This window comes from Rattus norvegicus, chromosome 13 (assembly GCF_021556685.1).
Source record: "Rattus norvegicus strain SHRSP/BbbUtx chromosome 13, alternate assembly SHRSP_T2T, whole genome shotgun sequence".
NCBI lineage: Eukaryota > Metazoa > Chordata > Mammalia > Rodentia > Muridae > Rattus > Rattus norvegicus.
This window is the reverse complement of record NC_141546.1, coordinates 12,776,979-12,790,017: the sequence shown is the minus strand read 5'-3', so window position 1 is coordinate 12,790,017 and position 13,039 is coordinate 12,776,979. Positions and strand designations below refer to the sequence as shown.

General features: G+C 36.4%; 1 protein-coding gene across 1 annotated transcript in view; it reads left to right on the top strand.

Moving 5' to 3' along the window:
- Cntnap5bl1 (contactin associated protein family member 5B like 1) overlaps nt 1–13,039 on the top strand; it is a 985,855-nt gene that overhangs the window by 406,734 nt on the left and 566,082 nt on the right. Inside the window, 1 exon segment of the mRNA NM_001329899.4 lies at nt 829–1,013. Within this exon segment, the coding sequence (NP_001316828.2) occupies nt 829–1,013 (185 nt within the window).

Sequence of the window (13,039 nt, the reverse complement as noted above, 5' to 3'; positions counted from 1 at the left end):
ATTAAAGATGATACAATACAAGAAAGAGGCACACTTTGTTATCATATTCTTTGTGGGATTGTGATTAATGTTCTTCTCTCAAACTAAAATTAATGTGTTAGAGGCCCAAATAATGATTGAGTGGGTAAAGGTGTTCGCTAAAACCATGATGAATAGAGTTAGATATTAGCACATATATGGTGAAAGGAGAAACACAAATCCATACATGCATATATGTAAGTGCATGCACACATACACACACACACACATCTTTATAATATATAAAGATTTAAAAAAATTATGTATAACTAATGACAGCTTTTCTTTATTGTTGAGGCAAATTCTGTGTGATGGTGGCAGACATTAGTGGAGAGACTCAGTCCATATAATAAGCCCTCAACATTTGCAGCTGGAGTAGTTATATTTTCTTGTATTTGTGTGTGCATAGATACACTGTGAGGGTTCAAGTTCTGCATTCTTCATTCATTATCCTTCCAAATTGTGTGTGTGTGTATTTAATTATGTTTTTTAATATTTCTGTTTCAAATCTTATTGCTTTGGTCAAAATTGTAAACATTTCTGTCACAATGTGATTGATGGTTTCCTGAAAACATTACATTTCCTGTCATGAAGTAGAGGTGTATGCCATTAGTTTTAGAACCTGGTTCTGAAACCTGAGATGAAAGCCTGTTGTATGACTCCTTCCACATGCACAGTGGTATCCACTGTACAGAGACAGATTGAGCTGGGTTTGTTTGAAGAAACATCAGGTACCTGGTACTCAATGCTATTGATAAGTAGGATTCATAGCTGCTCAGGCTAAGACTCCTCGCTAACTTTCTCCTGCAGATGACAAAAAAGCCTGGCTCAGCAGCATCACACCTTCGGCCATTCTGGGTAGCCTTCTGGATGACCAGCACTGGCATTCAGTGTTCCTGGAGCGTGTGGGTAAGCAGGTAAATTTCACTGTGGACAGGAACACACAGCACTTCTGGACCAAGGGTGAGACAGAGGTCCTGGATATCGACTATGAGGTGAGTCAGTCCTCCCTGCAGGTTCCCAGGAGTGGGAGGGAGGTCTGTAAATAGGAATGTTAATCCCCTATAACTTGGCTAGGCTACAAAGGAGGAGTCTCCAGGGTAGATCTCCACCAACATCTGAAAATGACTGGGCCAAACTCTGCTTCTCTACTGAGGTAACAATTGTACAAGATAAAAATCAATAATTCTATTTACTTTTTCTTTGTGTACCTATGTATGCATGCAGCGTGTGTGTGTGTGTGTGCGTGTGTGTGTGTGTGTGTGTGTGTGTGTGTGTGTATCTTAATATAATTTCTGTTGCTGTGTTAAAAAGCATCGGGGAACAAGAGGTTTATTTGACTTATTATTCCTAATTAAAATTAATCATTTCAGAAAAGATAAGGCAAGAACTCAATTCCTTAGCCAGTCACATTGTATCCACAGTCAAGAGAAAGGAGAAAAAATGCATTTTTGTCCTTATTTATTCTCAAGTAAATTTCTTCACATTTATGCAGTCTAGTCCCCAACCCATGGTGTAGACTACACTCAGAGTAGTCTTCCTCCTTCAATCAAGAATCAAAACAATCTCCTATAGACATGTTACATGACAGTCAAATAAAGGCTGAACTGAGTCTATTCCCAGGTGATTTGCAGTTGTAGCAAGTGGACCTTTATACCTAATCTTCAAAATTTATATGTCTCCTTAGGAGTGTTTATATGTCCATATGTATGTTTCTGTATGTGTGTGTGTATGTATGTGTGTATATATGTGTATGTGTATGTATATGTGTATGTGTATATATACATATGTATACACATGTGTTTGTGACTATGTGTATACGTGTATATATGTACATATGTGTATGTATGTGAGTGTGTGTATGTGTATATATGTGTATGTGACTGTGTATATGTATGTGTGTGAATGTGTGTGAGTATGTGTATATGTATGTGTATTTATATGTGTCTATCTCTGTTATGTGTATAAAATGAGTTCATGTGTGTGTGTGTGTATGTGTCTGTGAGTGTGTGTGTGTGTGTGTGTGTGTGTGTGTGTGTGTGCATATTACTTGCGATGGAAATTAAAGACATTCTCGTGTTAGGAAAAAACTATCAGTAAGTTAGATCTATAGTCTTTTTTGTTTAATTAATTTCAATTAATTTATTATCCTAATACTGGATCTCATGTAATTTAAGGTAGTATTGAACTCTCTTAAACTGCTAATACCTCTGCATTTAATTCCTGGATACTGGGTTTACAGTTGTGCATGCCCACAATCCCCTTCATGTGGTACTAAAAATGGAACTCTGCTTCAGAAAAAATAAAAATGGGTCAGTGGCTACTGGTACCCATGAATTCCCACTCCATGCAAATCCGCAGGAGTTGCATAGTCCAGCTGTTTCTCTTCCAGATGCTTTCTCACACTGTCCCCTTAGAAGGTCGTTACCACACCAGACACACACATCCCATTCTAGCTTGGCCTGGTGTCACTTTAGTCCCAGGCATTCTATAGCTGCCCTCTCCAGGCTGCCTCTCTACCCACCAAGAACTTTTCTTACATCTTCTGTAGTCCTGTAAAATCAGAGTTCTAGAAACTTGAAATTTATCAGATTTATATGTTAAGATCTCAATCTATAGAATATCCACACAATAGAATATCCACACTGCCAATTAATAAAGATATAAACCACCCACTTAGACAAGATAAAATTGACCTAGTCCACCTGAATCTGGATCATCCTGCTCCATCATATCCATTTTGATTTCTCCCACTTCTCCTCCTCCTCTCCCCTTCCTAGACTTTTTCCCACATACCATTCCTTCTCATCCAATGATAGGCTTTGCTTATCCTGGACCTGTCTTGCTACATAATGACATCATGGTACATACCACCCTTTCTGTTTAATTATTTTTTTATTCACTCTAAGCTGTGCACAACTATTAACATTAAAAATCATCTAGACAGCTAGGTTTTCTCAAAGTTAGTTTGGGTGAGCTATGAAACTAACTAGTCTTCAACTCCATCAGAAATCTGAGAATGGCCAATTATCTAGAAACAGGAAGCCTAACCCTGCTTCCAGAGCTGAGTCAGGTTGTAGAGACAAATTTCTACTAGCTCAGTCCCCTGTTAGCAACATATGAGAGCTAGTATTTAGTCTTCTGGCCCAGGATCAATTGACAGACCTTTGAAATGCACAAATCTAGAAGGGCTGATAATTCTGACTGAGCAAAGATTATCAGTTGAGTATTTTGCATAATGTGTCTCTTTTTGATCAGTATTGATCTGTAGGTGAAATAGGCAGTTTCTGGCCAGTGGCTGCCTAGCCACAAAGTATTACCTCACCTGGAGATAGAGATGTTCAATTTCTTCTTTAACTCCACCATAGGGGAAGTGTTTGGAGCAGATATGTCTCACTAAAAGATAAATACCTTTAAATGTCTTACTTTTTGGATTTCAGATTTTTTTTGAAAACCATCTATCTATATAAGGTAATGTGGACTATTGTCCACTAACTATTCTCAACTATTTCTGACAAGAATATTTAAAAACCACCTAATGGTAAACTAGGAGCCACAAATTTGTTATTTGGCTCCTAATTCCTATGTTTAATCAACTGAGAAGATTGTAATGACATAAGTCAAAGGACTGAGTCCAAACTTTGTAATATTAAAATTTTGTAACGAATAAATTCTATACCAATCTGAAGATATGACTTTAGCTTGGTTACCAAATGAGATTATGGCTGTACAAATCAATTCTAGCTAATTCCTCCCTTTTAAATTATGACCATTTCTAAATTCCTCATCAAAACAACCTTAGGATAAGCACTTTTAGCTTATGTGCAGACAGGAATTTTAACATCCATTGCCATGTTCTCTCAGCTCCGTCTCCTCACACCGGCCTCCTCTGCCTCTCTAAAACTTTTTCTCCCACCCATCCTTCCTTTTCATCTAATCACAGGCCTCATTTTTATCCTGTACCTGCCTTCACCTGCATAATGACATCAACCTACAGAACTCTATCAACCAAGTAGCATCAGGAACCTCTGTATTTTTAACATTCAAGTAATATTTTATTCAGTAGAAGCCTTAACCTACTGAGTATGTGAGATTTTTGGACTGTCCGATCATACACGACTGCTCTTTTGCAATTTTAAAAGCTCACTAGAGAAATAGAAAGAAAATATGAGAGATTTTGATTACAGATAAAAGTTCAAAAAACTATATCTTGAAAGATTAGTAGCATTCTTTATGATTCAGCTCACTATATTAGACTATAATAAAGATGAATGCATTGTTTATCATTATTGAATTGTATGCAATGGATTATTTAGTCAAATTAGGCCTATGATTTTGACACTAAGACACAAAGTTTTACTTGTAAATGCTTGGTGTGTGTGTGTGTGTGTGTGTGTGTGTGTGTGTGTGTGTGTGTGACACAGGAAATCAAAGTTCAGGACAGTGAGAGGCAAGATATAAGAATAAGCTAGAGGATGAAGAAGAAGCTGTATGATTAAGAGCACATATTGCTAATGTAGAGGATTTAGGGTTAATTCCAAACATACATATGGGATGACTCACAACTGCCATTGTCTCCATCTCTGGAAGACCTGACACCTTCCTCTTGTCTCTTGGGATACTTGCACACACATGTACATATAACAACTTCATAAAAACACAGAACATTTTTTAAATAAAAAGGATAAGTCGAAACTAGCTGGTGAAAGATATATAAACGTTTATAAGGAACTTAAGTTATGGTGAATAAAATACATTTAATTACTATTTGAAGGGCAGCTGGATATTTGTTTCAAGTGTCAGTCAAACTACAAGTACTAAAAATATATTAAATAGAACCCACTTAGGCTCCATCTGTAAGTACTAAATCAGAAATTCTGGGAAAGTTGTTCATGCTCAGAAATCCTTCAGGTAATTTCTGATACCCCACCTCCCACCCCTGAAATCCACAATCTTGAATCTCTCTCTTTCTCTTTTTGAACATTACATGCAGCATGGGTTTGTCCTTGGGTGAAACAAATCTATGGGTAATTGTCAAATTTTGTTACATGTGAAGTAGACAAGGCTTATAATTACCTGGAGCAAGCTTCTAGGCACACTTTTAAGGAATTGTCTAAATTAGTTAGCATGTTTTTACAGGTAGTTTTTAAGTCTATGTGTCTATTGATATGGTAAAACACCATCACTACCAGCAGCTTGTAAAGGAAAAAATGTATATTTTAGCTTATATTTCCAATTATCTGTCCATCGTCAATGAAAGTGAGAATGGGAACTCAAGGTAGGAGCCAGGTGGCAGAGAACATGCAGAGACCACCATGGAGTAGTGCTGTTTTCTAGTTTGCTCCTCAAGTCTTACTCAAATATCTTTGTTATATATGTCAGGTCCAGAGTTGCAAACCATGACTGACACCACCCACTGTGAAGTGGGATTTTCCATATCGACTATCACTCAAGGAGATAAGTGCACCACAGGCTACTTCACAAGCCAACCGTGCAGTGAACATTTTTGAAATGACAGTCCCTCTGCTCAAATGACAATAGCTTATGTCAAGTTTACATAAACCAGCCAGAATAGAGTGATTTTAGTGCTAATGGAGCTAGAAACCCATTCCCATGAATGACAGACACTATTCCCTTGGATGAGATCCTGGACTTTATTAAAAGAAGAAAGTGAGTTGAGTAAAAGCATTCATCACTCTGTGCCTTGGCTCTGGGTACCATGTCACTATCGAGTTCCGTCAGTTCCTGCTACTTGGAATTTCTGCCATGATCAATTGTAATCTTGAATGGTGAGCAGAAATAAACACTTCCTTCCTTAAGATGCCTTTTTAGTGTATTTTATCAGGAAAAGAAACTTAACTAAAAGAAACTGCTAGATAGTACATAGGAAACATTTAGACAAAATTTATTACTCTAGTAAGATAGAAGATAAAAGTGTAGAAAGAAATAATGAAAAAATTTGGACAAAACTTTTCTTCTTTCAGTCATTATCATGAACTTTAAGAAAGTTTTTTCCCTTTGATGCCAACTTCTGTTCAGTGTACTGTAGATAATAAATGTCATTCTGTAATTTCAAAATGCACATTGACATCCTTTGACTCAATGTTCCAGATACCAGGTAGGTAAATTTGAATTGTTTACAATGGAAGATCTTTGAGTACCCATCACTTTTCTATTTCAACATGTTTAATTGATTGAAGAACCAAAGAGATCACAGGAAATTAGATTTACCTCAAAGCACAGAGATACCTTTAATGAACACAAAGACAACATCGACAAAAAGAAAGTCAAGTGCTTACTCACTGTCATCATTTTTGTGAAATACTTTAATGTCCAAGGTAATTGTTCTAAAATCTATTCTACTACCTAATTTGCCATTGATTTGCAAGCCTTTTTGCCCTTATATGATCTCATTAACATAGGTATTCTATGAGTCACAGCTGTGTGACACAAAAATGAATGTAAGCTTTTAGGGAAGTGAAACTCAGTGGTGACAGTTTATGCAGTTGTATCTGCTTTCTTCAGGTACGCCTTGTCTTGTAAAATATACTCCATATGAGTGGAACACCTTGAAATATCTCTTTCAAGCGATTGTTGTTTTAGGAGACTCAAACTTTTGCCAGAATTTGTGGACAGGTTACTCTCAACGTCGTAAAAACAAGGCAGATTGAGAATGATGTCAAACACCAGCCAAGGGAAAAAAAATCAAAATGCGAAGGAGACTTTTAGAAAAAGAGGGCTTCAATGGGAAGAGGACAATAAGACAATATTGGCAAATAATATGATTGAGACATACTATACATAGTGCACATATGTAATAAATTATAAATAATGTATTAATAAGAAATATTCATTATATTCATACAATTCCAAGACTAACTTTACAGACATTACTGAGAAAATGAAATGACAGTTTTAACATTCAACAGCATGGCGGTCCTTCTAAATATGGCATAGATTTCAGAGAATCAGTAATAAAACTTAGGGTAATTTTCATTTCTATAAAGCAAATCAAAGTCCTTCTATTAAAAAGTGAATGTTTATGGCCTAATAATCTACCAAATAACTAAAAACAATGTTTCAAAATATAAAACTAACAATATAGTCTTTTTACAAGTCAACAAATTAAGTATAGGAAGACAATAAAAGAATACGCACCCATAATACAAGTATAGGTTAGCTTACCCTAGGCAAAATTATTATCCTTATGATTTCCAGAACAGGAAATTCTAACCATGCTCCAGTGAGGATAACTCAGACTTTCAAGACCACCATCCTACAGCATGTCCTGGTTGTATGTACATTATACTTCATTGTTGGCATTTTAATAAAATATGTATAAAAGGACAAAATAAATCAATATTAGACATATTTTCCCATCCGAAACTGAGCTCCTTAAATTTTTTTTCATAGTTATATGCTAAGAATTTGAAAAAAGCAAGAAGGGAAATAGTTGGATACTCTCATAGTAGTTATGCAACTACTTCACTTTGGGTACCTCTTTCCTGGTAAGTCATTATTGTAGTTCACAGGACTGATGGCTGAGTAACCACTGATACCTCTGCTATTGTGAATGATAGCTGGAAGGGAATTAGCTTGTTCTTTAAACCCAGCCTAATTTTTATAATTCCATAACAAAAGTGTATATGCTATCAGCAGTAAATCTTACTATCAAGTTCCAGTTGACAACCCAGAACACTAGTAATTCCTTTTAGGGAATTATGGTGGAAATTTTTTTCATGGCCCAAAAGGTACTGTAAAAATTATGATTAGCCCCACATTACAACAGCTTGCCAGAGTGTCACAATGACATTGCATGTGTCCACACAGACAAAAGTTCATACTAGGACAGGATGTTCTTGGATCATCTGAGATATAAATGATATTCTACTTAAAAACAAGCAAAGAAACTAAGAGGCAAATCAAACCATGTTGGAAGGACAGTGAAGTGCTTGTTTCAGTAGCTTTTGAGAGTGGAATGAAAGAGAAAGAACAATATCATGTTAAAATATCAATCTTTAAGTAACATTCACAATTTTGTGCCACATTTTAAAAAGAAGCAGGCCACAGAAAGGATGAATGCTTCATGACATAGATCTTACAAGAACTTTTAAAATTATTTTTTCATACCTTTTTATTCACCAATTTTCTTTTAAAATTCCATTTTTGCTGTGCATATTGGTACATACCATTAATACTAGCACTGAGCAGTAAAGACAGGCAGGTTTCTAGGAACATGACATCATCCTGGTTTACATAGTGAGTTCCAGAACAGCCACAGGTATTTAGAGAGACTCTATCTCAATATAAAATATTAATACATACATATATACATACATTTTCTGTCATATTTAATACTGTATAGTTTTGATACTTATTAAGATGTGTCTGTTGTATGTACATATTCATGTGTACATGTGAGGGCACATTTGTATGACAGCTAAAACTCAACACAAGATGGTTTTTCTTTCTCTCTTCCAAAATTATTTATTTATTTTAATGCATTTATTTATTGTTTATATAATTATTGTGATATATATCCATAAGTATATACCACTTTAATCATACTGAGAGAGTAGAATCCTACATGCTGTATGTTGTATATGTCAAGAACCAACTCTCTCAGTTGTTTTCTGATTCCTACATGTTGTCTTTGGCAGGAATATTTTTCCCAGTTATAACTAACACTCAAAATATTAAATAAATATTTTTAAGAACAAATAAATAGTCTAGGATGAGAATAAGAAAAACAAAATCCACCCAGTGTAGAGCTCTGGCTGCCATATGAATGTGCACACACATGTATGAGGACTTACATGCACACGTGATTGTGACATTGCAAAAGATACATCTTAATATTTATTAAAGGTAAACAGATAACTTTAACATGACACTACATCTTTTAATGCTGTCCTCATACCAAGAAAGGCTATCATTCCTCCCTTTATTTTTTTTTATTTTTTTTTTTAGTGCTGACGGATGAGTTGAGAGCCACATTCATGTTAGGTGATTGCCCAACCACTCAGCATCTTCCCTGAATAAGGCTGTCTTGGAAGGCTTTCTGTGGTGCGGCTCCTGCTGTGTTTACACCAGTGTGCAAAGCAACCAATCCTGCATTCTTTGATTGTATCAGCATTCCTAGAAGTGATTGATAGCATATTTTCTTGCTTTATCCAAGTTTCTGCTAGAATGTTGATAGCATGTCTTAATTAGTCTTCCATTTTTTGTGGAGATAGCTAGTCAGACATTTGGAGACAGGTGGAGTTATTTTAGTTATCAGTAAAATAATAGAAAATTAGCCAGATTCTCTCAGACATATACCGGGCCTGGGTCAAGAAGATAAATGGAGAGGCATATGTCCTAATCTAAATATTTAAAGAGTTACAAATTAAGTTATGGCTTTATTCAACAAAATGTATTCAACTTTCTCAGTATCATCAGAATTTCTTCAAAGTCACAGTGTATCATGTCAGCTTTGTCCATACTGTTAACAGCCCCCTCCTAGCCTCAGAAAACAGAGGAATAGAGAACAGTGTTAATTTGGATGGTGATATCACACTTTTTAGTGAAGAGACTCACATTTATTGAGAAGGTCAGGGTGCAAAACATTAGTGACACTCTTCTGTATTTCACACCTGGCTATGACCCCTGTTCCCAAGAAACAGAAGGTGATCTCTGGATGCACAGATAATGTCATATCCACAGCAGGAGTCCCTGTTTTATCAGCATAGGAGAACACTGTAATAAAGACTTTCCTACAAATCTTCTCTACAGAAATAAAATTTATACAATTTGACCAATTGGCCAAAGGATCTAATGTTTGATGTGTGCAACCAACACCTATAACATTTATGTCAGACCTATGTGACTGTTTTTCTCTCTGTGGTCTGAGTCTATTAAAGATACCAATTATGTCCTTTAGCAGGAAGAACCAAAGACATTACTCACGATTTGGTCCATATCTATCATCAAGTACAAGACCTGATCACACATAGAAAAACAGTGTAGGGTCCTCGGGGAAAGCTGGAGTGGTCAGTTTGTACTACAAATATTCCAGGGGCAACATCTTTCACTCTCTGCTTTGCCTTCTCTTTTGTCTCTGCCAGAGCTATAGCATGGATCAGATCATTGTCTGTGTCTATCATAATGTAGCCAACTGCCAGGTCAGGCTGATGGGATTGATAGCATGCTGGGGCTATGAAATTTTGAGCTTTCTTAAAAATAAGATTGAGTTGAAATGAGTTAGTAAGATATTGTCTTTCAAGCATGACAATTTGACTTCAAAAGTGTTAGATATTGTTATACATATTTAAAATTTCAGTGATACATGGAACATTGGAGCTCACTCTTCAGTCTTGCTGTATTGGAAAGCTCTAGGATAAAGGAGACGCCATGTCTATATTACATGCTTTTTATTGCTATAACATTCCCAGAGCAAATTACAGAAGAAAGAGTTTATTTGGGACTCAGAGTTTAGAGGTTAAATTCCATGATCACAGAGTGTAGGTTGCAGGTATTTCAAATCAATCAATTCTTGAAAATACAGATCTCATAAAAAAACTGAGATTACAGGCTTTATCTTCTAATGATAAATGCTTATCAACTATGACTGAATTCTAGCCATCACAGTTGGATTGTCATTATTGAAGTTTCAAGTTACAAAGAGGAAAGATGTTTCAATTAGAAAAGCATTTCAATTGAAAAATGAGGATCTGAATCCCATCCTTAGAACACTGCTGTACTTTGCATTCTTCTCCTGTCATACATTCCATAACCAAAACCGATTGAGGAGGAAAGGCTTTACTTCCTCTCATTCTTACAGGTATTGGACAATCTCTGGAGGAATCAATGTAAGCAATCCAAGCAGAGCCTACTGAAGATTACTGCTTACTGACTAGTTTCCCATGAATTGATTAGCCTGCTTTCTTCATTAGGATAGGACCAGTTCCTACAGGTGGTAAAGTTTATAGTGGGCTGGCACCTACCAAACCAGTCATTACTCAAGAAAATGCCCCCAAGGCCTTCATATAGGTCAGACTGATGGAGGTATTTCACCAAGGAAGTGTTCCTTTTCCTAGAAGACTCAGTGTGTATCAAGTTGACAAAATAACAAATCAACCAAACAAGTAAATAAACTAACTTTTAATATTGATGTTCAAAGAAAGCCATATGTAGCAGGCAAGCATTTAAACGTTGGTGCTGGGGAGGCAAATAAGTTTGGATTTCTGGTGCTAACTTGCCAGCCTGCCTCAAAACCTAATGAGAGACATTGTCTCAAAAAAGCAACAGGCAGAGCCTTAAGAACAACACTCCATATTTATCTCTGACTCACATGTATGAATGAACATACATATACACATTTATATTCAAACCAATGTTTTATTTTTTATAATATATGAATGTCTGTGGATGTGCACTTGTTATTGCTCACCCATGGAGGTCAGAGGTCAGTTTGAAAGAATCCATGTTTTTCTTCCACTCTTTTATGGTACCGATCCGCTTAGACTGGCAGGCTTGTTGGCCAAGTGTTTTTACATACTTATCTATCTTACAAGCCTTCAAATTAATATTTAAAAATTTCCCAGATAATTAAGAATTCTGGTCTTGTTCCATAGTACCACGTGGAACTTTGCCTGCTATTTCTAACAGCCATGGCATTTCGGGTGACACCTGACTTGGTTACATTTCAGAGGATCCTAGAAAAGAATCAAAGACTTCATGCCCATCCTTGGAGACTTTCCATCATGAAATTGACTACAAGAGCAAAGACAAATAAAACAGTCATATATTTTGAGAAACTATAGAAGTGCAAACAGCAGGATCTGCATTCAAACTGATCTGGAGAAAAAATATAAATAAAAGTGGAACTCCTTGTCATGGAAGTAGCATCAAAGATTAAAAAAAATAAAGAGAGAGTTGGGGTTGGGGATTTAGCTCAGTGGTAGAGCGCTTGCCTAGGAAGCGCAAGGCCCTGGGTTCGGTCCCCAGCTCCGAAAAAAAAAAAAAAAAAAAAAAAGAACAAAAAAAATAAAGAGGTCAGGTAGGAGTTAAAAGAGGGGTAATAAAGTAATATTAAAAGAGAAGCACATTGTGGAACGTCAAGCATTTAACATCAAAGAAGGCTTCTTTTATAATTCTTTTAGCGTCGGGTGTCCATGACACCAGAAATCTCATCATATCCCTAGAGAGAGGATATTGGCCAAAGCAAGCTGTGAGTGGAAAAGCAATCTCTCTGGTTTTATTTGAGCCTAAGTTCAAAGAAAGACAAGCCGTATAATTCATCAGGATAAGCAAATAACAAGGCAACAAAATTTTCAAAAAGCACAAGGGCAAATAAAGTGAAAAGGAATGGCTTATCATATTGTTTGATCAAAGTCAGCAAATATTGTTTTGCTCTAGGATTGAACCACATACTCAGAAATGAGGGGGCTGGAGAGACAACTTACTTAATAAACTGTATTCTACATAAACATAAAGACTTGAATTTCATTACCCAATCCCATGGAAAAAGCCAGATGGGCACAGTGGCTTGTGTTCCAACACTGGGGAAATGGAACTGAAAAGACCCTGGGATCTTTTTGGCTACATAGTCTTTCGAAATTAGTAAACATTAGGTTCAGTGAGAGACCCTGCATCAAAAAGTAAGGTGCAAGTTGATTGAGGAAGACACCACATGTTGAACCTTGGCTTCTACATGCATGTCCAAACATGCACATTCCCTGTTGTTGTAAAAATATAAAAAATATAAAAAAGTATGTCTGTCTTTTATCCCCACTGGGTCCAGCTCCTCAGTGCCCCAAGATTCCTGCTGGATATCTAAATTCTCAGTCAGTAAAGCATCTCACTGCTCTGCTCCATCCCATATAATACTGCCAAAGGCCTCTCTCTGAGCCTGGCAGCAATCCCTTTACCTATCTAGTTCCCAAGGCAGGTTTCCATGAAGAAACACACATCCCATCTCTGTGGCACCACACACATTCTTACACTTATATCGCTATATGAAGAACACACAACACAATAG